The sequence below is a fragment of the Monodon monoceros genome, unplaced genomic scaffold (genome assembly GCF_005190385.1).
Source record: "Monodon monoceros isolate NGI ecotype Baffin Bay Population unplaced genomic scaffold, NGI_Narwhal_1 Super_Scaffold_12, whole genome shotgun sequence".
Taxonomy (NCBI): domain Eukaryota; kingdom Metazoa; phylum Chordata; class Mammalia; order Artiodactyla; family Monodontidae; genus Monodon; species Monodon monoceros.
This window is the reverse complement of record NW_021703768.1, coordinates 112929927-112954710: the sequence shown is the minus strand read 5'-3', so window position 1 is coordinate 112954710 and position 24784 is coordinate 112929927. Positions and strand designations below refer to the sequence as shown.

Here is a 24784-nt window from a genome sequence, read left to right as displayed (position 1 = left end):
ATTTATATATTGCCATATGACTACCACCTTAGCACTAGTTAACACCTCTATCATGTCACACGTTATCTTTTTTAATGCTAAGAACACACTCACTATACCGTGATGATTTCAGAGACTCTTCTGCCTCAGGGTCTTTGCATTTGCCCTCCTGCTGCTTGGAATACTCTTCCCCCAGATATCCACTTGGCTTGCTCCCTCAATTCATTCACGTCTTTGCTTAAATGTCACCTTCTCAGGGAGGCCTTCTCTAAAGTTTGAAACCGCACCCCAACTCATACCTCCTATCCCCCTTCCTTGCTTTGTTACTGAGCCCAAGCTCGTACTCATTGCCGCAGGACAGGCCAATAAATCAAGAGACGAGTTGTTGGGCCAAGGAATAATGACTTTATTCAGAAAGCCAGCAAGCCAAGAAGATAGTGGACTTGTGCCCCAAAGAACCATCTTGCCTGAGTCAGAATTCAGGCTTCTTTTATACTAAAAGGGGAGGGAGTAAAGTCAAACATTTGCTAGTTCTGGTCAGCCTCTGGAGGGGATGTGTTAATTTCTTCCTCCCTGCAGTCATTCACAGGTGGGCCTGGTAAGGATGGTTCCTGTGAGCTAACCAAAGGTATTTTAGCTTCATGCTCATTACCTGGGAGGCAGGGTTCGCAGAGATGGGCCATTATATATAATTTAAGCTTATAGGAAACACCCTTTTAGTGATTAACTTGTAGTAGGATACAAAATTTCTTCCCTATTACAGCTTTATTTTCCTCTATAGCATTTACACCATCTGGCACATCATCTCTTTTGCCTATAACCTTTCTTTCCCTACTACACGGCAAACTTCAGGAGGTCAGGGATTTTTGCCTGTTCTGTTCACTGCTTCATCTTCATCACCCAAATTGGTGCATGGCACAAAGTATGACCACAGTAGTTAATTGAATTAATGGATGTGTGAATGGCATGTATTGGACACTGCTTTGCAAACTTTTAAAGCATCATGGTGAGGGGAGGAGGTTACCACCAGCTGCTACAGGGGCAGCCCGAGGGAAGGGAGGGGTCTTCAGTGACTCATAATCTCCAGTCACCAACTCCAGCAGCCACAGAACAACTCTGCGGAGGGTATGTATTGTTATCTAAAGTTGGTCCACAGCTGGGTGCTGAGGTGGCTTCCCCCTCCACACTTTGGTGGAGGGAGAGGAGAGAAGGAGAGGAAAGGTCCCTATTTAAGTCCTTGGGATGGGTCACTAACGCCTTCAGGCCAAAAACCAATTTAGGAATACAAGATAAGTTTTGCATCGGCCCCTCTTTCTGCTTGTCTGCAGTTAAAAAAAAAAATGTGTGTGATGATAAAGAATCACTGTTTATATTAGTAAATCTCAACTTGGGTCCAAGAGTGAACATTTGCTGAATCGAAGTAAACGCCTTCCATGCAACAAAGCAGATCCAGACTTCTAGGGGTCACTATGAAGAAGCCCAGGGGTGTGCAGTAGATAGTCGTGGGGAAGACCAGGTTTGATGGGGGCTTGTGTCTAAAGACAGCGGGAGGTTCTGAAGTGCGCGGGAGGTTTGCATTGGTTGGGGAGGGAAAAGTGCTTGCTGGTAACAGCAGTCGTGCCTCCCTCCCTGCGTTAATGGGAAGGCTTCTAGGGATGGGCAGCAAAAGCCCCCCCTCAGTAGGCGCTCAGTAAGTGTCACTCGAGACGCACAGGCTGGGACGCGGGCTGGAGAAGTGCCTCTGCCGGGGTCCCGACCCTTTCCCAGGACTTAGCTCAGGGCGAGTCCCCGGCTCGGGCGGGACCCAGCGTTCGGTGTCCTGGCGAGCTGACCAAGGGCTGAGGGCCAGAGCCAGGGCCGCGATGCGGCCAGGGGACTGACCCACCGACGTCCAGGCGATACAGCGCGGAGGGTTCCGCGCGCGCGCGCGCAGCCGCGGGCTTGGGGTCAAGGCCGGGGCGCCCGGGTGGAGCGGGAGGGGTGGCCGGACGCGCGGGGACGGGATGGGATGTGACGAGCGGCGCGCTGTGCATTGTGGGAATCCCGGGGCCGCGGCTAGTGGTTCCAGTTCACTCAGCAGCGGAGCCGGGCGGAGGGGGCGAGCGCGGGGCGCGCGGGCGGGAAGCGAGGAGGCGGGCGGGCCAGGCAGGAGCGCGGAGAAGAAAAGGCGCGAGCGGCCGAGAGGGCACAGGCCAGACACCTTGCTGCTGCCGCCGCCGCCGCCGCCGCCAAGCCGCCCCGTAAGTGCCGCACGGGCCCCCTCGCCGCGCGCCCCGTCCCCGCCGCCCGGGTCCGGCCGCCTCGCTCTTCCGGCCGAGGGTGCCTGGGAGCCTCCGGGCCTGGCGTGTACCGGGCGGCGCACGGCCGCGCTCGGGCCGCCGGCCTCAGCGCGGCCCACGCCGGGGCCTCGCGCACGCACTGCGCCCTCCCAGGCCCTGCCCCGGCCGCGCGGGAGTCCCTCTGGTTTTGTTCAAAAAGCAAACCCGGAAGCCAACTTCTCTTAGAACCGCGTCCTCCTGCCTGCGCCTGGGCGCTTTTGTGGGCAGGAGATAGCCCTGACCCGTCCCCCGGCGACCCTTCCCGGGGCGGGCGGGCTGGACTCGAGGCCGCGGGAGGCGGCGGGGAGCTGGCCGGACGGCCTGGGCCTGGACGCCCGGGAGCTGTTGTGCGCGGAGTTGTACTTGGTGAGGCGCCCGTCCGCCGGCGAGTTGCCGGCGCCGGCACAATAAGTGGGGCCCGAGCCCCAGGTGGCCGTGGTGTAGGCGTCTGGCTGGTATCTGCTGGGAGGGTGGGGTGGGGGGTTGGGGGATACTTGCGGGACTACAACCAGGCAGGGGCGGGGAGGGGTTTGTTCAGGGACTGCCTGGAGAGGGGCCACGGGAACCCCCCTAGCTTTCGCTCGTCTTCTGACCGGCCTTTTGTTTGCTTTGTGGTTGGGAGTTTTTTTTTTAAAGGTAACTCCGGAAGGCTGGAAGGCTGTAGATTCCTCGGGTGGAGAAGGCCGGGAGGGAAGAGACTCGCTGGGGGTGGGGTGGAGTGAGGAGGTGAGTGTGCAGGATGCTGTTGGCCATGCCACCTGACAACAGGTGTGCCGAATGGCGCGCCCCACCTCCACTCCTGCAGAGACCACAGATCACTCAAGGATCTTGTCAGTAGATTGCTTGGAAGGTTCTTTTAGACAAGATGTTAGGGAAAAATATTCCTGAGTTTGAAAGTAAGAGACTTATGTATTGATACAAACAGCTGAGACAAGCCTTAAATTCAATAATTAAAATTACCACGAAGTCCTTGTAAGACTTTAATGATCCAATAAACAGCATATAAGAATAGACAGTTAGAGGGGCACTTCTGCTAGCTTCTCTCTTTCTTCTACCCTTGTGGTTTGAGGTTTTATCATTAAAGAGGGGGGAAAGTGCTTTGTTACAAGGCTTCCTGCTCTAGGGACTCGGGGAATTTTGAACAGTTTTAGGTTTGAGTGGGAGACTCTAGTTGTGAATTAGATGGAATCCATGGCCACGTTTTGTTTACTAGTCTGCTTTCAGAGGAGTTATTAGCTCTGAAATGGACACCTTATACCTGCAACTGGAATTAATACCCATTGTACACAACTAACCAAAGCTGGGCAGTAGCATCTCAGTCTTGTACAAGAGGCTACCCGATGAGGATAAATGTGTTTTTCAACCTGTTTTTCTTTCTTTCTTTTTTTAAATCCTCAAGACTTTAAATTTTTCTTTACTCTAGTTTTAGGAGGAGAGTGGGAAATCGTTCCACTTTGTTATTGTTTTAATCTCTTACCATTGTTAATGCTGATCCCTAGATAAAGGCGTTTAGTAGGAGGGAAGGGGTTAAAGTATGTGAAAATTGTTTGAGGCAGGGAGGGCCTTTAGAATGAGGAAGGGATGGCTCACATTTTATTAAACTTTAAGAGTTGTCTGGAACATCACACATGACACTCTACACTTTACACAACTGTAAGTCACTGGCTTGGTCTATAACAAATGGGCCAGGGTCAGGGAGGGGTACGTCTCAATCTGCCATTTCTTCTGGTCCTCCAGACAGCAGATCTCTGGAAGATCCCTCATCCCTTCCTTCCAAGAGAGACTTGGACTACATACATGTATTCTCAGACCTGCCTTTAATAGCTTCAGAGTTAATGCTGCCTCAAGCCATTTAAAGGAGCTTTATTTAAATAAACAGAAGCATAAACTGAAAACCCAACCTGACAAAACCCAACAAGAATCTATATGTGGTGTTTATCAGAATTTCAGCAGCCTCTAGCTCTCATTTGAGTGTGCCTTTGGGTTTATGTCAGCTTTTTCAGAGCCCCATTCTTGGCACATGGACTGGGAAGGGGCAGGGCTCAGTGGGGCCCACACCTGTCTTATGGGTCCTTCCCAAGTTCTGTAGGTTTAGAAATACATTGGGCCCCACCCCAGCTCTTATGAGTGAGCCCAAGTGCGTCAGCTCTTCATTCCAAAGAGTTGTATAGCTTGTTAACTTGGATCAGGCCTTCCAGATCAGTGTCTTGCAGCTTTCAGTAAATATTTCTTGAGAATCATTTTCTTGAGGGTCAGGCACTAGGGACAGAACCTGATCAAGAAATGTCCAGTATTGCCATGTCCCCCCACCTCCCAGGAGGGGAGGGGGCTGGAGGTTGAATCAGTCACCAGTGGCCAGTAATTTGGTCAGTCGTGCCTCCTATGTAATGAAGCCTCCATAAAACCTCCAAAGGACAGGGTTCAGAGAACATCCAGGTTGGTGAACAAGTGGAGGTTTGGAGAGAGTGGCACACTTGGAGAGGGCATGGATGCTCCATGCCCTTCCCCAGACCTTGCCCTATGTATCTCTTCCATCAGGCTGTTCCAAGTTATATCCTTTTATAATAAACTGGTAATCTAGTAAAGAAGAAAAAAAAAAAGAAATGCCCAATTCTTATCCTTGGGAAGCTGATATGAGGAGGAGAAGGCAGGCAAGCAGCCATTGCAGGGTCAGTACAGGAGGCCACAGTAGATCCCATAGCAGCTCCCAGACAGTAGCCTATTCAGGAGCAAGCCCTTACCAGGCACGGAAAGGCCAAGTAAGAGTTGGCTGGGCAAAGGAGGGCAGGTGGGGACAAGCGTTTGAGACCTGCCCCACATGTGCAGAGTCTGAGAACAATGAGAACAGAGGTCATATGGGGGAACTGCCAGAGTGCTCAGGATGGCTGGATTCTAGAGGGGAGTCAGGTGAAGCCAGAGGGCCCAACAGACCAAATCACAGAGGATCCTGATCAGAAACACACGGAAGGATTTAAACTTCTTCCTAAGAGCAGTCACAAGCCTTTGAAGGCTCTGAGTAGGAGGAAGATGTGGTCAGATGTCCTTTATTGGGAATGCTTCATCAGTTCAGCAAATATTGAATAGCTTCTAGATGCCAAGCCTCACCAGGGTCTTGCCCTACTGAAGCTCACATTTTCCTCTGATGGCCTTCCATTGGAGTGATTCTCTCTGAGTTTCGCACAACCTTTAAAAGGGAGAGGAGGTTTGAAGGAAAATGTCCTTATGAAGCAGGCAGACAGTGCCTTACTGTTGTTGAAGAATAGTGCTGGTTCCTTTAGTGTCACTCAGGAAGCACATCATGGAGTGGGTTTGCAGAGGTGAAATTTTTTAATCCCAGACTAGCGTCCTGCTAACTGTACCTGCTTGTAGTGAGTAACACTTGTGCTCAGCTTTTGTTTTTTTTCCCGTCATTAAAAACCTAACACGTGAGGAGAGTAGTATCTGCTGGGACAAAGTGTGTGGTTTAGGGTTTACTTACTGTCTCAATTTGTCCTTCTCTCCTTGTTTGCAGTCCCTTGGTTCACTGAGGGTGGACTGTAAGTTCTTTAATCATCCGCCTCATTTTATGGTGCAGTGTTTTATGAATGGAGAGAGATGTTTTTCCTGATTGGCCGGAGTACCAGACCAAGTCTCTGTTCTGAGCCAATCAGAGTGCAGCTTGTGAACCCCTGCTCTGTGAGTGATAGTTGTGTAGTATATCCACATGCCTCTGGGGACATGACAGCAACAACACCGTTAATCATTTGGTACGATAGGAGTAAACGGAAGAGAATGCAGTGAACAGGATTAGTGTCCTGCGCTTCAGAATTAAGTGTCTCAGGTTTGCCTTTGTGATTGGAGTTGATGGGAAGGTGACAAATGCATGTGGACACGTGGGCATTTATCCAGCTGCAGGGAATGGATGGGGCAGTCCTCGCTCTGTAACAGCGAGCACTGATAGCTCAGATGGCTCCATCCTCGGGTGCTGGAGATAGGGCTGTCTGACTCGCAGCCCCCCAGCCGTTCTGATCAATATTTTGCTCAAGATCAATATGCACACATGCATTGCTTAGATAATAAAAGACTTCACCATTGACCATTCCAATGGTTTTGTGAGTGTCCTGATTATTTAAGTTTTCTATGCTGCATCTTTTACAGAGGTCAGTGTCTTACAGATATGAGGAAGGTCAGTACTTTCCTCTGGTCTGTGTTACGGTGCCCATCTTATGGCAAGAAGAGAGATTGCTGGAGCCATAGGATGGTCAGGGAGTCAGAAGGCCTCTGCAGGCTCCAGCCTCAGCCATCGGGGAAATGGCGGTGTTCCCTTCCTGGGAATCCCCAAGGTAGCTCCACAAGCTCCCTGAATTTTGAGGGTCTGGGCTCCCACACGAAGGGTCCCAAAGAAGGTCCCGGACTGGTGTCTCACTTGCCACATCTCTGAGTCCTGTGGCCTTTGGAAATGCTGCCCTCATTTTTGTCAGGAGAACCCCATCCACTGTAACTAATCAGTCCCAACCCAGCCAGCATTTGAGGGCCTCTCAGGAACGTGGCTGGGTGGTAGGTTCTTAGAGATACAGTGGTGAGCAGAGCAGCCTGGTGCATGCGGTCAAGACAGACAAGGAAATAGGCAGTGGTGATACAGTGTAACAAGTGCTAAGAGTGGGATAGTTGGCTTTAGAATGTTTATATAAGTTGGATCTGGAGTGGCAATCATGTTGGAGGGAGGGGCTGGAAACTGCACTTGCAGAGCACTTTATATAAGACTGAGAAAAGCAGTTGAACATACTTCCGTGGTGGCTGAGGTGCATTATAAGGGATTTTTCGCTGGGCTCAGGGGCCACCGCAGGAGTGTCTACTGAGGAAACAGAGAGCGATTCAGCCTGGTGGAGCCCTCATTGCTGGAAACGGGAAGAGATGAGCTGGAGGTCAGCAGGACCTTGCGTGTAAAGCTAGAGTCTGGGCGTGGGGCTGCTCCACACTAGACTGGGACTGGGGGCCGCACGGCACAGCCACTGCAGGAATGGGTCTCCATCGCCAGAGGGCATGTTGGGACCACTAGGTAGGATTGCCCCAGACTGAGGGCTGGAGAGAGTGTTCCAGACTGAGCGAGTGGCATGTGCCGAAGGGTGGAAGTGGGAATGAAGGTGGTTTGCAGTGCACTTAGGAACCAGTAAGGGTGCCCTGTTGGTGAGGAATAGAACGGTGTGGTAGGGTGGCCGTTTCCCCTCCTGAACTCTGTTGCCCCTCCTCCTTGTTTTCGTGTCTATTTTATTCATGGAATCCTCACAGCCAGGCTTCTCATTTGTCCTGTGCTTTGAGGACAGATCACGTTGTCGCGGTCTCATCTCAATCGCTGGGGGGCTTGTCATCAAAGACCTGCTTCTCACTCGAGCCTGGCTCCAGTGTGTCTCTGTGTGAACTTTGGGTTTCTGCAAACACGGTTCATGTCTATTGTGAATGATTGATTGTTGGAGGAGTTGCAGAGATAAAGACCACAGAGATCCCTTCAGGACCAACCACAGAATTTTCATTTCCTGGCCTGATAACAGTCAAAAAGACCGCCAAGCTAATGTTCAGTAACGAACGCCAGGGTTGCCTGAAGACCTGTCACTGTCTTCAAAGCCTGCGGGGCCCTCTACAGGGCTGAGGGCTTCTGGTGTGCTGAACAGGGAGCCCCCCTGGTGGACGAGTCCAGGAAGGAAGGACACAGCTTTGTTAGTTCGATAAGGTACTATTGCTGTTTCTCCTGTGGGCAAGCTCAGTGCCCTGAAGAGAAGGTGAATGCAGAAGAAGCCACTTCCTCCATGACGTAGGACTGTCCGTCTCTCAGAAAAGGCTAGACACAGGACATGGGTCAAAGTAGGCTTTGACTGGTCACTCAGACCCTGGTTTCAGGGTCAGCTTTCAAGTTGGTTTGTCAGGTTACAGAGACTGGCTGTTTCCTCTTTTCTTCGGAGCACATAGCTGGAGGCCATTTCCCAATCTCTCTTGCAGTTAGGTGTGGCCACGTGACCACATTCTAGTGGGTGGATCACAGTCAGGGGTGATGTGCCCCACTTCCAAGCCTGGCCTCTGAAAGCCCCCATGTGTTGTCCTCCATGGCCCTTTCCCTCCAGTAGTAAACCCTGAATTGTGCATTGAAGGGTGGGAGGAGTCTGGATCCACAAATTATCCTGCAGAGAAGCACCAGCCAGTCATGGAAGCCACTTTGGACTTTTCACAAGTGAGAAGTAAGCTGGGGGCGCTTATTTGTTACAGCAGCTAACCTAGGACGCATAGGCTTTCAGTGGTGGGGCTGTGACTTGAATCAGGTCAGTCTGACTTTGGAATTCGAGTTATTAACCACAGTGCTCAACAGCCACTTCTGTCACAGCCACTCTCTCCCCCCACGTTGGTGCCTGGCCATAGCTGTCCGCATCCCATAGACCTCTGAAGAGCAGGACGGACCCAGCATGTTCGTTGATTGGTTGATCTGGAGATTGCACATCAGTTTCCAAATGATGTTTTAAAAACCACCACAGGTTACTGGATGTCATGAGGCTGCATGGCTCAGTCAGAATTCTTTCAGAGCTGTGGCTGCAGCTTGGGGATTTATAGTTAGAAGTGCAGGAAGCACATGAGGAGGGGTGAGGAACAGAATCCCTTCAGGACAGGCCCCTTGGGGAGGGGATGAAAACTCGGGCTGCTCTATCAGAGAGGAGCCTGACTCCAAATAAGACGTGAAGATGTTCTTCTATCAGCAGAGTGGCAGTGATGTTTAAGATCTTTCCTGGGACCTGGGGAGCTACAGATGAGTTGACTACAGCACCTGGCATGGAGTAGCTCCAGGTTGAGTCGAGTTGGGGAGGCAGGCATACAGATATGTGCCGGGGTATGTTCTGTGGGAACACAGAGCAGTGAGCAATTCCATGGTCAGGACCGAGGAGAGGGGTTTGTGTGAGCATCAGTTCAGCAGGTTGGCAAGAGGACAAAGGGTGTTTCAGGCAGGGGAAGCAGCATGTATAAAAACATTCTGGACACAGCTTCACAGGTCAGGAATTCAGGGGCAGCCTGGGACATCAGCCTGGGCACGGGTGGCAGGAAGCAGTGCTGCAGAAGTAGTTGAAGGATGCTGTTTGTGGCTGGCTCAGGGTGATAGGGAACCAGCGAAGTGGGCAGAGATCCTCTGGTGTCCATGGAGAGAGACTGGTGCTGGGGAGAACAGGTGAGAAATAGTGGGAGCTGAACCAAGGCAGGGAGGGCGAAGAGAAGGGAAGAGGCTTGAGAAGTTAGGGCAGCCTCCGTTGAACTTCACTAATGACTGGGAGCTGTGGTGGTGGGCAGAGAAACAGGGACAGGGTGACTCCCGCCTGGCAGCTTGATGCATGGTTTTGCCATCGTTGGGGCTGAGAAACCCAGAGGAGTTCACCTGCCTGTGGGACTTAACAAGTGGGCCCTGCCGCAGGCAGTTAGAACGGAGCTCTGGGGCTCAGCAACCAGGTGTGCACCGGGTTAGGGACCCGGGAGTCACCAGCATGTCGACTAAGACTCTTGACTCAAGTCAGAGGGAAACCCCAGGAGCATTACTTTTGAAGAATAAGCGTGTCTAGGACCCATCAGGTCCCTCAATGGTAGTGGCTCCTCTCTGGGACAGGACATTGTCCCATTCCCACAAAGGCAGCCCCAAACATACCCAGACAGGTCCGCCTGTAGACAGAGCTGGAGTCTGTGCTCCAATAAGAACAGGCTTCTCCTTCTGGAAGGGGGAAGCATTCAGATGTCAAAGCTCTTAGGCCAAAGGAATGGGGTTGGTCTGTGAAACACATTTGCATTAAAGCAGAAGACTGCTAGGAGCCCAGTTACAGCTTTTCCCTGCAAACACACATGCACACACGTGTACACATACCATTTCCTGCTCAGAGTGAGCATGGGCACCTGTTTGCAGGGAATGTTTTAAAATAGAGCTCATTACAGAAGAAATGGAGCCAACCAATTGTTTCAGAAAAACCAGACCCTTCTGGGACTCTCTTTAGCACTCAGTGAACAGTTAAGACTTGGTGCCCCGCTTGACAGGGTGAAATACAGGGTTCTCATCACAGAGGCCTTGAGCCCCCTTAATTCTGGTGAGCCAGTCAGCACAGCTGCCCCAGAGTGTCCAGGAATTCTGCTCTCTGCTGTTTTGGCCATCTCTCTGTTAGGCATGTGATCTGAGATGATCTTGGGGGTCACACTGATGTTAGGTATAGACCATGCATATCTTGAATGTAGGGTCGGGTGTCAGAGTAACAAGGACTCCTAACTTTGTGGCTTCCATGGTCATAGAGACATGGACTGTGGCAGCTGGAGGGGCCCACACACCGTGGAGCCTGACCTCAGTTTCCGAGAAGATGAGAGACCTGCCCATTTTATTCAGTGGTCTGAGCATCAGTGACTTCGAGGGAAGGCATGTCTGACGCCCCAGAACAGGCTGAGGGCTCTGCATAGCCCCTCTCCCAGCACCCTGCACTGGCCTTTCACAGTTACCATTTAAATGATTGTCGGGTTATTTATTGTTGCTCTTCCCCACCAGCTCTGGGAGAACAGGAACCACATCTGTCTCGTGCACTGCTGTCTCCATTCCCCAGCATAATTCCTGAAGTGAATGCATGAATGACTTGAATGCTCTTAGTGAACATTTGTGACCTTACTGTGTGGTGCTACACTAGGTATACAGTTGGGGGCAGCCCTCTGAGACCTTGCAGTGTGATGGGAGAGACGGCGGGTTGGGGCGGGGGCGTGTGCACGTCAGTGCTGTGGTGTGAAGCACATAGGAGCCCAGAGGATGGAGCACTCAGGGAGGGGTTGACAGAGGGCAGAAAAGAAGCATGAAGGGTAAAGGAGGTCCTGGCTAACAGGCACAGCCACGGTGGAGGAGGGCATTTGGGGACACTGCCTGTGTTTGTGTTTAGACCTAAGGAAGCACAGGTAAAACTAGATGGGTGTGCCAGGCCTAGATTTCTAGGGCGTTTCGTGACAGTCCAAGGGTCCTGATTTTATCTTGGGAATTGTGGCAGCAGGGAAAGCTTTAAGACCTGGGCCATGGCGTATTCAGATTTGTGTGTACGGAGATAGCCCAGCCAGTGGAGGGCAGGTAGATCGTTTGTGATCGTTTGGTTAGGATAGTGGTGACCTGGATCCAGGCACAGTCGGGGTGGAAAAGAGAGGACTCCACAGTAGGTGTTGAAGTGGGGGGGATCCTTCGGACTGAGGGGCATTTTGGATGGGGCGGTGGGGGCCAAGGAAGGAAGAACTCTCCTCCCTCTTCTCTAAGGACAGGCCTGTCTAGCAGTCTGCAAGTGCTCAGAGGGCCTCTTAACTCCAACCTGACTGCCCACTGAGCTCCTGTGAGCTGTTCTTGCCTCTCACAGATAAAGGACCTTAAGGTAGAGGTACTGCTTTCATCAGAGAACCTAGGTATATGCCTTACATCTTCATTCTAGGGGCAGGTGACATCGTTTTCTTTTCTTTTATGAAGGCTTCAGCAAATTTATCAGCCCTGGTCTCAAGTGTATGAAAATACAATTATTAAACAAGCGTATAGATTGTAGCCAAGAAATCCCATTTTCTTTTACATCATGTGGCATAAAGGCGAGGCACTTAAGAGCAGTCATTGTCAGAGTAACATTTATATGGAAGTGGCCGATAAAATTGATGTCATGGTATAAAACGTGAAAAGCGAAGCCGTTCTCTTTTCCAGGGCTGAAGCACACCGGCAGAATGCAGAAACTGGGCTTGTGGGGCTCAGCGGCTGCAGGCAGTGGCATCTGCTGGCACAACCCATTTCTTCCAGGGGCCAGAGGCATGGGGAAAGGGGAGATGCCCTGTCCCCAGTAATCCTGACCCATGTGTCTCTTGCCTCCACAGTGTGTTTACTGATCCATCTCCAGGGCCACCGCCATGTCCAGCCGGGGTGGGAAGAAGAAGTCCACCAAGACGTCCCGGTCCGCCAAGGCAGGAGTCATCTTCCCTGTGGGCCGGATGCTGCGGTACATCAAGAAAGGCCACCCCAAGTACAGGATCGGAGTGGGCGCGCCTGTGTACATGGCCGCCGTCCTGGAGTACCTGACAGGTGAGTGTGCCCGAGTCACTGCAGACACCACAGTTTTCCAAGGATTGGTAGGAGGACCTTGTTCATTTCTTTTATTTTGAAATTTTTCAAACCTACAGAAAAGTTACGAGAACAGTACAGTGAACATTTTTACCTAGATTCAACAGTTGTTAACATGTTGTCCCACTTGCTTTATCTCCCTCCACCCTGTGTGCGTGTGTGTGTGTGTGTGTGTGTGTGCGCGCGCGTGTGTGTGCACGCACTTGGACGTTTCTGGAGAGCCCAGTCCAGTTGTTTTGCAGAATGTCCTTTAATCTGGGTTGGCCTAAGGCTTGGATTTAGGTTAAATGTTTTGGTAGGAGAATTCCGTAAGGGATGTTGAGTCCTTCTCTGGCATCGTGTCAGAAGGCACCTGCTGTGGGTTTGTCCTGTCATTAGTGATCTTTGCTTTAGTCATTCGATCAAGGTGGTATCTGTGCATTTCTGCACATCCTGGATCACAATCTGTCACCCATTGGCTTTAGCATTCCTTGATGATCTTACCTGGATCTGTGCTATGACGGTTATATAACTATGACGGTTATAAAATAGTGATTTTTCTATTTCTGTTATTTTTCCTACATTTGTTAGTCGGCATTCTTCTGTTAAGAAAAGCTTTCCTTCTGCCCTTCCCTTCTTTTTATTTTTTGTTCTATCAGTGTTGGTTCACGGATTTTTGAAATTTAGTGTGTTACACACTATCATGTCATTACTCGTTATGATGGTCACATTGTCTCAAATTTGACCTTCAAGCTGGTTTCTGTGTCCTTCTGCCCCCTCTCCATCCGTTTCTGTACATTTCCTTGCTTTCCAACATAATGAGATAGTCTCATCTCCCCCTGACCTTCCCCTGCCCTAGTCTTGGAATCGGCCATCTCTTCAGGGGCGTCCTTGGTCCTTTTCCCAGATATAATGTTATTGGTCTTATTGGTGGCTCCATGGCAACTGTGGGAGGCCAGCTGGGCAGGGATACCACCCCCCATTTTTAGTAAGGAGAAAAACAACCTCTGGGCATAAAAAAATTTGCCTAGGGTCACATATAACCAGGAAGTACTTGAGAAGGGATGCACATCCTGCTCTCCTTTTGTAATGCTTTTACCACTTTTTGCTTCCATACACCATCAGGGTAGGTGGCAGGCAGGGGCAGCTGTCTCCCTAGAGCCAGAAAGGAGAGACTCAACAAGACAAGGCGCCTCTTCCAAACGGAAGTGGTCAGGCAGTAGAAGAGCTGGGTCACTTCCTGCTATCCCAGGCCTCTCAATAAGACAACACCAAGGTTTCCCCCACAGAGAACACAGTCATGAGGGTTATAGAGTTTTTTTGTGTTCTGTTAAAAGAGTCTAGGCATAAAAAGTAATTGGGGTTATAGTTGTGAGGCCTTTGCACATATTTGGAACTTGGACCCTCTGCTTGTCAGAGACTCGTAGGTGGCATGGCTGGTAGCATGAAGTAGGCCTGATTCTTCTCACTATGCGGATGAGGAAACAGAGGCCCAGAATTTGTGTGTCACATCCAGGAGAACCATGTATAACACAGGCAGTCAGCCAGGGAGACCAGGGAAGACGTCACTAGATAGGACTCGGAGAACATTTTTAAGGTCTGACCCGGCAGTTTACATGCTGTGTGACCCAGAGAGAGTCACTTAACCTCTCTGGACCCCGATTTCCTTACAAATCAAATGGAGACAGCAGTCCCTGCTTCACCAACTCCAGGCTGCTATGAGAGGGGCTTTGTTTGAGTATAATGGGAAAGCTGACGTGATGTGCAAACCCAGCCAGCGGGTGTTTCCTGGTTCCCGAATGCTGTGATGCCCCCGGCACTGGAGTGACACTGGGGGTGTTCATAGACACGTTCATTAGGTCAAATACAATAGCAGTTTCATTTCTTCTGTCAAGCTTCCTCTTTTCAGTTAGCAGGGCGTTGGTGGGGGGATACCACTGCCCCATCATGTCTGAGGCAACTACTGTCTGTGCTGCACAGAAAATCTGTACGTCTTCCTTGTCTGTGCCTGGCTGGCCCTGAAACTGAGTGCAGTGCTCATGAGGGCCAGGTCAGCCGGTCCGTTCTCATGGGAACGGACCTTGAGACCCTGCACCCTCCCCACCAACTGTGCCTGTCTCTGGCTGTCATAGGTGCAGTAGTGGTCCCAAAGAGGGGTGGGACAGGGCAGCCCAGCCCTAGAGCTGGCCAAGTCGCTCAAGGCAAATCCTTACTTTGGCGTTAGCCATGTTAACCCCTGTATATTAAAGAGTAATATATATTTTTAAATTTTACCAAGTGCTTCCAGCAGAGCTATTAGCTGAATCTGAGCCATTTCCTCTGCCTGTACACAGTGCTGAGTCATTATGTGACTGCTGCCCAGTGCCTGCCCCCGACTGGGTACCTGGTCTGTGTGATGAGGCCTTGAGGGACGTCCTGAGCACTATACTCAATCACTGTTGGTGGTCACTTGTGTCTGGTTGCCTGATGGGACAGGAGCTGAGTTCTGGGGCCACATCCAGTGAAGCATTGCTCCATTCCACCCATCAGGACAGTGCTGCACACGCACCCTCACTGCTTTTAGGCGGTGATCTGCCCTGAGCCCCTCGGGCTGAGATGTGGGGGCACGTGGATATTGGGAAGTCCTGGGCATCTGCCTGCTCAGAACTTTGGTTTTGGTCCCTGAGAGAGAAGTAAAGGTGGACCAGCTCGCTCTTGCTCTTTGCTCTTGTTTCACTGAAGACCCTTTCCCACCCATTCCACATACTTACTGAGCACCTGCTGTGTGCCTGACCATGCTAGGCTCTGTATGAGTGCACAGGAATGACTGGGGAGGAAATGGTCTCTGCTCTGTGGAGCTCTCACAGTCTAGTCTGGGAGACAGAACCAACCAACCCAGATGGTTACTGACTGTGCTGAGTGCTGTGGAGGCTGTAAACAGGACAGAGGGACCCAGGTGATGATGTGGCCCAGGAGGGCTTCGTTGAGGAGGAGACATCAGCTGAGACCTGGAGAAGGAGACGGTGCCAACCAGCCCTGCGAGGGCTGGGAAAGGGGCTCTGCCACCCACTCACCTGCGCACAGTGCACCTACTGGGTGCCAGCCTCTTCCCAGAGCTGGGAGAAGCCAGGAGAGCAGCGCTCATGCAGCTTAGGGCCGAGTCAGGGATGTGGCCCAGACATCATGCTCCAACACAAGGCATCTGAAGGAAGTACCACCCATTCCGCAGGTCCTCATTGAGAGCTACGGTGTGTCTGGTGCTGAGATATAAGCCAGAACAAGACCTCCCCCCAGCCAAAGAGCCTTGTCCAGAGGCAGGTGCAGGCAAGTAAAGGGCAGTGATGATGTAGGACCGCATGTGCTGGGAGTAGGTTTCAGAAAACATTTCCTGGAGGATGCTTGTTAACCAGCTGACCAGAGCTGCCCTGCTTGTCCAGTTGTCACCTGAAGGGCCCTATGGAGGGATTGTTTTCTTCTCTTACAGGTGGCCTACACAATTGCAGGCATGGTGATGGGGTGCCACACAATGCTCTTTTGAAATGGCTGGGCCAGGCCTCCTCCTGTGAGAAGGCCCCGGTGGAGAGATGAGGAGGGGTCTGGATGCTCAGGAGTTGCTGAGCTAGCTGCAGGGCCCACCTAGGAACAGGTAGCTCTGGAGCAGGGAGCTGACATCTCCTGGGTGGCCAGCCAGGGGCACCACTTGGGGTGCCACGATGTTCAGTAGAATCGGGTAGAGGCAGCAGAGCCAGGTGGTTAAGAGTGTGGACCTTGGTGTCAGAGCTGCCATTTCTTCGCTGTGGTCTTAGGCAGGTCACTCACATCCCCAAGCTGCAGTTTTATTATCTGTGAAATGGGGGTTACAGTCACTGTGTCATAGAGTTACTATGAGGTGGAAATGAGAGGATGCACGTCAAGTGCTTTTCTGTGCCTGCACAGTGTAGGTGCCCCAATGCCAACTGGTAGCGTAAAAGCAGAGGGAGGGAGGGGTCCCCAGTAATCCTGCTCTGGCTGCTGAGGTAACTGAGGGTTGCCCACTTCCTTTAGGGATGGTGATGGGGGCTGTTACTGCCCACTCATGCGTGGTGTCCTTTCATCAGGCACCTGTAGAACATCTTGGCTGTTTCAGGCCTACTTGCTCTGGTTTATTTCAAGCTGCCATTTCACCCCTTCTCAAGCCTGAATCACCCTCAACACCAAGGTGCCCTGTTAACCAAACTCTTCTGTCTGGTATTGAAGGCCGCTTCTGTCCTGAGCTCCTGGCACACTCATGAAAACCTTGAAGGGTTTTCTGGTTAGCTAGGAGCTGAGCATGCCCAGCCCTGGGCCTGTGTTAGGCCAGAGCTGAGGCCAGATCAACATTAGAGCATCTGGACAGGCAGCAGCCCAGCAGGCCAGGGGCCATCAGAGCCCAGATAGATGATCTCCTGTGGAGAGCATGTCTTCGGGGTGAGGGACCATGCTCACTCATGGAGTACTTCGTGGGTAAGTACTCCTCCTTAGGGTTTGTTCAAGGCTGGGGTGGATGTGGGAGGAGGATGTGGCCTTGCGTCTTGCTGTGAAACTTGAAGCTGGCATCTGTTTCTCCTCTTGGGTGCAGAGCCCAATCATTTGCCAAACTTAAAAGGAAAAGGCAACATCTGGAGCAAGCTTGAGTCTGGCGACCAGACAGCTCCTTCTGCACACCTCTGTGTGCCTGGCAGCCCTTCTGACTCTTCCCAGAGCTCCTCCTGAGGAATGTGATGCTGCTTGCTGGTCTTCTCAGTGCCCCAGGGCAGTCCATTCTCAACTCTTTGGCCCTTGGCCTTCCAGCGTAGGTGATGATAGTAGCCCCACCTCTTGGGGTTGCTTTGAAGATTGATGTTGCATCTTATGAATTTAGCCAGCATTCCTACCAAACACTCAATAAATGATGGATAAAAATAAGTATTATCAGGGGGAAACTGAGGTAGTTTCTTTGAGGCATCATCTTTGTCCCCATATTACTGTGGTACTTTTTTCTTAAATGATATTTAAAGGGCACTTGAATTAGCTCAGCTCAGAAAGCCTCTTTGGAGTTTCTTCGCTCTGCTCAGTACAGCACTGCTCTGTGCTGGAAGGTATAGGAGACATGAAATAAGGAACACGTGACATGGCTTTTGCCCTAGTGGAACTTCCATTGATGTTGGGGACACACAAGCCCACAGACCAGTAGGGGAATAGGGCAGGTCTAAGGGACAAGTTAGAAGCACTGGAGTCCTACAGTGGGGGTAGCAGGGGGAATGAGAAGTGTGTGGAAGAGCAAAAAGCGACCATGCTATGATTCGATGGATGCAAAGCACTCTGGGTCAGCGTTGCTCGGACTGTGTTCAGCAGAACCGAGGTGTTTGGTGAAATTTAAGAGGTAGTCCACCAAAACATAAGGCTCTATGGGTGAAATTAGGAGATGGCTAGATTCACACTCCCTCTTCTGAGATGGATATGTGAATACCTTTGTTGAGTTCCTGAGTAAAGGAACTGGTTTTAGTTTGGGTACCACCGAGAAACCGCTCTCTTTACTGCAGGACTTTTCAGAGCCTTTAATATACTGGTGTCCCATGAATCCCCAAGGGAGGGAACTGTGATATGTAGTGGTTCCCAGACTTTTATCAGAAAGCCTTTCAAGGAACACCTGTAAACACCTTGCACCATACCGTGTGAGGACACTTATGGGTTAGGCCCATGAGAAATGGTCCATGAGAAATGAAGAGTGCCAACTGAAGAAACAAAGGTGAAGGCCACCATGAAGGATGCATTTTGGTCTGGCTCATGACATTGAGGCGCAGAGCTTGGCTAATAGATAAGGAGACCTAGGTCTGCCTCCTGCATACAGGGCCCAACACATTAGAAGGTGCTTCAGCATTCACACAGGGAGGCTATGACTTGGGAAAGCTGTGCAGTTATTCTGCTAAGCTGAGCCACTCATGCGTTGACCACTCTCCAGGGCTGTGCCAGTCACTAATATGCCAGACAAAAGTCCCTGCGTATGGGACTTACCCTGGAGGGAAGTGCCTTTGGAGGCACTCACCCAATGCCTGATGACATCTTTTTCTTTTTCTGGTCCAGAAACCCTGTTACATAGCCTGATCACACAGCTTATTGTGCCAACCTGCCTCCTAGGATGTAAGCCTGTTTGCAAAAATCAAATCTGTTCTCAGAGGATTTCTCCACAGTAAGGAGGGTGGGAAGCCCTGGCTGCCAGCTCTCAAGACTGAATGTTGACACTTTGTAATAAGTGTAGACACCCCCCCACCCCCGCTCCCCCAGGGGACCACCATGAGAGTTCTGCTGATTTGGATACCCCCAGCTCTGGTCTGTTTAAATACCTACTGTTGTAGTATTATATTTCCACCTCTTATAGGATAAGGCCGTGGCTAGAATTATTTTTTCTGTCTTTTTTGGCTCTAATCTACAAAATGATGAAGATATCCAGACTTGCATATTCTTAACCCCCTACTCCTTTTCCATTTCCCCATGCCCTGTCCCTCACCATGCCCTGTGTTTCAGACCTCGGTCTTCCCTCTCCTGTTTCTCGTCAGTGACCAGGACCTCCACACTCTTCTAGCAGGCACTCCAGTCTGAAACTGTCTGCGGGTACTTCGCTAACCATGGGGAAGTTTACATGGCCAGCTCCTGACCTGGGGAACGAACAGGGTTCACCCAGGGCACCCTTACGGCTGCTTTACAGACTGGATGAGTCCTAGCCCTTGTGCCTGACTGCATCCTGTAGTAAAACCCCGGGGAAAAGGGATGGTTGTTAAAAATACATCTTGCTGTCTGGTTTTGGCTAGTAAAGTGATCATCCTCATCCCAAATTTCAGCTTGTTTGATTTCTAATCTATAACTCAGGTCAGATGTTGCATATCCCTTTGGTGTTAGTCATTGTCTGCACTCCATCCCTGCCCCCATCTCTTGTAAGTATAGTAGGGAGAGGCCTCCTCTGTCAGCAGTGTGTCCTGTTACACAGATACTCATTTCAACAAACATCCATCCACTTAGCATTTCTGGCCTGGGAAAGGAAGGATCCGATAAGCTTGGAAGATTACAGTAGGCGGAGCCTGCAGTTGTCTCTGTCACTTACCTGGCCTCTTTACCACTTTTCTATCCGGAACAGCCAACTGTGTCCTGTACTCACACAGCTAAAAATAGGGCAGGGAGAAGAGGACAGGCTGGCTCCGTGATGCTCCGAGGCTCTCTGAATTCCTATGTCTCTTGCTTGTTTGCATGACCACCCTACCTTAGACTTACACTTTAGGCCAGGACCCAGCTAACTCTTGCCAGTGACTTCATGCTTCCCTGGGGCTCCCAGAACCCCACAGCACTCACTGTTCTGCAAAGCCCTTCAGCAGCTGAAAGGGAGGACTAGATTTTAATGAGCCAGAGGGTTGCTGCAACTAGAAAAAAATTGGAAACACAGAAGTTGAAACTCCAGTGTTCTGGCAGCCTATATTTAAATGTATGTTCCCTTTTCCAGTTATGTGAGTAATTTATTTGAAAATTTAAGAAGGGAAAACTCACTCATAATCCCACTGCCCAGAGATAGCCGCTGGCACTGAATGCCTTTTGTGTGTATGTGTACATGCATGAAAGGGAGTTAGATTTTAGTCTATTTGTTTTCATTAATATCTGCTATTGATGATCACTGTACATGATCATACGAAACAAATCATGAAGTCATTAAGGGAGAGCTACATTGTCAGTCCTCCTCAGTCTCCCAGGAGGAATAGATGATTCCGTGGTGGATGAACGTTCAAGGGGCGCTGGAAAAAAGCAGCTTTTTAGCACAGTGTTCCCTTGACATTTCCCTGATGACTTGTTGTCAGATGGCCAGCCTGTTAGCAGACCCAGGTGAGTCAGACCTCGGGGCTGAGGCCAGACATAGAAACCACTGAGGGGTGGAGTTTCCCCAGTGCTTCACTTCCCCATCCAAGGTGTGGAGGCAGCAGCACGGCTTGAGGACGTGCTTCTCCCAGGGCCACTTGAATCTGCTGCAGAGCTCAAAAACTGAACTTTTATCTGGTCCTTCATTCAGTTCTTCTAAAGAGGCCATGAGGTTGTCCAGGAGAGTGTTAAGTGTGGCCTGGGCCCCCTTCACAAAACAGTGGCCCCATGTCCCCTGTACTCCCAGCCCCGGGGCTTGGACCACATCACTTGGATCAGAGAAAGGAAAGGTCTCATTGCTTTCTTTTGCAAATATTTTCTCCTGCTCTGTGACTTCATATTCTCTCAACACTGTATTTCAAAGAGCAGAATTTTTTTTATTTTAAAAAAGTTTCAATTCTTTTTTTCACGTATTGTGCCGTTGATGTTGTATCTAAAAAGTCATCACCAAACCTTGAAGTCATCTAAATTTCCTCCTGTGTTGTCTTCTAGGAGTTTTATAGTTTTGTATTTTACATTTAGGTCTCTGATCCATTTTGTGTTAATTTTTGCAGAGGGTGTTAGGTCTTTGTCTAGATTCAGTTTTTTGCATGTGGATGTCCAGTTGTTCCAGCACCATTTGTTGTAAACCCCTCTGCTTTCTTGAAGATAAGCCACGTTGCCTAGGAAACCTCAGTGGTCAAGGATTCTCATTGTTGCTTCATGATTTCCCTTTGAAGGGCTATATGCAGCTTTCATTTCTGTCATTGGGGTCAGCATATGCATAGCTGAGTTCCCACCAGAAGTTCTGTTTTCGCTTGGGCCAGTGGGAAGGCACGAAGCACTACAAAACTGATTCTGGATTTAGGCAAGGAAAAATGTGTGACCCAGACTGTGCATGCCTCTTTCATTCAGACCTTCCATCTGGGCTCACTTTATACGTCCTTTAGAATTTCATTTAGTGAGGTCTTCTGGTCGTAAGCTTTCTCAGGCTCTGATTTTGAACATGTCTTTATCTCATCCATAAAGTTTTTAGCTGTTGTTTCTTCAGTGTCTCTATTCTAGTCTCTTTCTCCTTATGGAACACAAATTAAACATTCATTAGTGTTTTATCTAAGTTCCATATCTGTTCATCTCATTCGTATTTTTCATTTCTGTCTCTCTAGATTACTTTCTGGATAATTACTTCTGGTCTATCTTGTAGAACTATCTCCCAGTTTACTAATTCTCTCTTCAGCTGTGTCTTATCTGCTATTTAATTCAGTCACTGAACTTTTAATCTCAGTTGATATTTTTTACTCTGGAAGTTGTTTGGTTCTTTTGTGAATCTGCTTGGTCATTCTTTATAATATCTTGTTTTCTCTTCATTTTCAAATTTTTCTTTAAATATATATCATACACAGTTCTCATATATTTTTCTGAATAATTATTTTTTCCCCAGCTTTATTAAGGAATAACTGACAAATATAATTGTATATATTTAAAGTGTACAATGCAATGCCTTAACATAAATGAAATGATTACCCAGTTTATCTGAAGTCTTTATGAGTCTGTTTTTGCTGGATTTTCAGTCATTGTTCAGAAAGCCTACCTCTCTCCAAGGCTGCAGAGGAATTCCCTCATGCTCTTGCTTAGTATTTTTATGGTTTAATTTTTTACATTTTTACTATGACCCATTTGGAATTTATCCTGATATATAGCGTGGGAGAGGGATCAACTTAATTTTGTTCCAGGTGGTTACCCATCTGTCTCAACACAATTAATTGGATATTCCGTCTTTTCCCTGGTGATCTGAGATGCTGCTTTTACCATACATGAAATTTCTAGATATAATTAGGGCTACTTCTCGACTTTCTTTTCTGTTTCATTGGTATGTTTATCTAGTTATATACTTTATAATATGTTTCTCATATCTGGTAGGTCTTTCCTGTCTTTTTATTTTTACACAAAGTAATTGTTTCCTTTAATAAGTAATACATACCAATGACAAAATTCATGTTCCCAAAGGACATACAGTGAGACATGCATTTCTCTCCCTATTCTTTCACACACCCAGTTCTCCTCTCAAGAGACGATCAGTGTTACCAGTTTCTTATATATGTTGTATATGTTTCTAAATATACTCTTCTCCCTTTTCATTTCAAAATAAATATAGTAAATGTAATGGGTGCATGTGATATGCAGAGACTGACATTTATATTTGAGCCAAAATCTGAGGGTGGTTGATCTGCCTCTAACCTGCCCCAACATCGCTGGTCCCCTCAGCCAACCTTGAGTCCTGATTTGAGACTGAGAGGGACGGCCTGCCTGGATCCTGGGCCATCCTGGGGCTGCTTTCCCCCGGGATGACAGCTTTGTAGTTCACACGGCCTGCCATGGATCCTGAGTATTTGTTCTAATCCATAAAACCAGGACAGTGCCTTGGAGAACATCCCTGCACTTCCATCCTGCATCACCGCCTGAATGCTGCAGTGCTTGTTCACTGGTTCAGTAATTCATCTGGAATGACCTATTTGTGAAAGAGTTACCAAGCTCTGACCAGGTACAAGGTGCTGAGCTGGGTGCTGGGGGTCCGAAGAATCACTGTTGATTTCAGCAGATTTGTACTGAGTGTCTGTGGTGGGTCAGACATCCCTAAGGACATGTTAGTGACCCCCAAGGCTGGGACTATGCCTTCCCTACCCCCTCCCTCATCACTGTGTACTCAGCGGCTCAGCACATAGGTTTTTGTTGAAGGGTAAGAAGACTAGTTAGAGGAAGGATGCATTTCTGGAGGGGGGAATGTAGGTAATGTCAGATGCTGCCAGGAAATTGGTAAGGATGAGAGTTGAACTAGACCCCTGGATTTTTTTAATGATGCATAATTAGGATTAACACCAGGGCGTCGTGGACCAGACCTGCCTGAGGAGAGGCAGGTGGCAGGGCAACTGTTGGTGGCAAATAGGAAGGCACTGGGAGTGTTTCAAGAGTTGATCTCTCACTCCTGCCAGAAAAGGAGGTCTCCAGCTGAACCTCGAATAACAGAGGAAGCCAGGAGCTGCCCACCTGATTAAAGTAGCAGCATCCCAGGAGAGGTGCTTGAGGTCCCCCTGGGTCCCCCGTGGATGACCATCAAGAATGGCTTTAAAAGAACTACTTACTTACTGAGAGGAGGAGGAAGTAGGTAAGAATTCTACAAATATCTCTTCTCTCAATATCTTCCTGTTAAAATATCAGCAACTAATAAAATATATTTATAGCTCTCTTACCTTCTTTCCCTGCCTGAGGGCTTCTCTGTTTAGTCAACCCAGAATAAAATACCATGACAGCAAAAAGCCACTTCTCAGAACTATAAATAAGTCCTAGCAAGGAGACAAACCCAAAGGATACTAACCACAGTCAGCCTCTCTCTCTCTCCCTCTTCCCACCACCCCCTCCAGTTCTGGTTGCCAAGAGGATGACACACACACTCCTCGGATTTGCCAGGCTGCTCAGCCAGCCTACAGCTCTGACCCTGCCTCCGCCTTCCCTCCCTCCCGCTCTCTTCCTTTATCTTCCACCCCACCTTCTTCCTTTTTAGACAAGTGCCCTCCATCTAGTGGCCAGAAAACGTGTTCCCTGGTACTTCAAGAGGCCTGTGGGGTCTACAGGGGGACATGTGTCGGTCTACAGGGGGACATGTGTCGAATGGCCTTGATAGAAGACATTTACATATGTCCTCCGTATAGAAGGAGGCTCCTTCTCTGCCAGAGCCCACATTTCTTGCCTGCAGAACTGTGAGGACCATGTGGAAATCCAGGGCCTCTGGAAAAGGCTAATCTATCGGCTTCCTTTGCCGTCGATATCCTGATTGATGCTTCCTGTGGTAATGGGTAACTGAGGTAGTCTTTGGTTAACATTTCTCTGTTGTCTCTGTAAATCTGGATATTGACCGCTGCAACTTGATATCTGCTGTTCATTCAGAAAATGAAGGTCTTTAACTCCAGTAGCATTGTTTTCTTTGCTCTCCCACCTCTGCCCCAGGCCCTGGCAGTTTCCCTCACAGATTAAAATCGTGGCTTGTCAAAATGTGAGTTTTGGGGCACAGAGGGCAGTGCTTTGCACGCAGGCAAAGGCGGGACGGTTTAGATAATAAAACGCCTGCCATACATTGAGCATTTACTATGTGCAAGGCGTTGGCTAAGTGCTTTACATCTGGTAACTCACTGAATCCTCAAACCACCTATTTTGCTTAGGAGGAAATTGAGGCTCGAGGAGTTTAAATAACTTCTCCAAGGTCACTCAGCACAATAACTCATCTCGAGAAGAGCATTTCTGTAGGCTCTCAATGGAGCTGAAATCTTAGCAGTGAAAAGGGGAGCCCTGGGGCTTGGGATTACTCAGTGCACTTTGCATCTCCTCTGCCTTTAGTGGACATCTCAGGAGGATGGGATATGCCCAGGCCTCCATGGCTGGTTCCTGTCCTCCCCAGAGCAGCAGCCTGGCCGAGGAGGCAGATGTGGACTCACCGGAGGAGCGGGCCCTGCGCAGTCACAGGTGATTGCCAAAGGGCACGTGGTGTGGGTGTGTC

General features: G+C 49.5%; 1 protein-coding gene across 9 annotated transcripts in view; it reads left to right on the top strand.

Annotated features, from left to right (window-relative positions):
• Positions 1–2006: 2006 nt before the first annotated feature.
• Positions 2007–24784, top strand: part of LOC114891795 (core histone macro-H2A.1) — an 80234-nt gene continuing 57456 nt past the window's right edge. For 5 of the 9 annotated variants that reach the window (XR_003792608.1, XR_003792610.1, XR_003792609.1 and 2 more), the window contains exons 1-2: positions 2023–2219; positions 12159–12363. Coding sequence is in view for 6 of the 9 variants with exons in the window: in XM_029216131.1 (XP_029071964.1) it covers positions 12192–12363 (172 nt within the window). In the remaining 3 variants the exon portion in view is untranslated. Of the gene's footprint in view, positions 2220–2644; positions 2664–12158; positions 12364–24784 lie in introns of those variants that run through there. The other 4 variants (XM_029216133.1, XM_029216136.1, XM_029216135.1 and 1 more) reach the window with 4 other exon arrangements.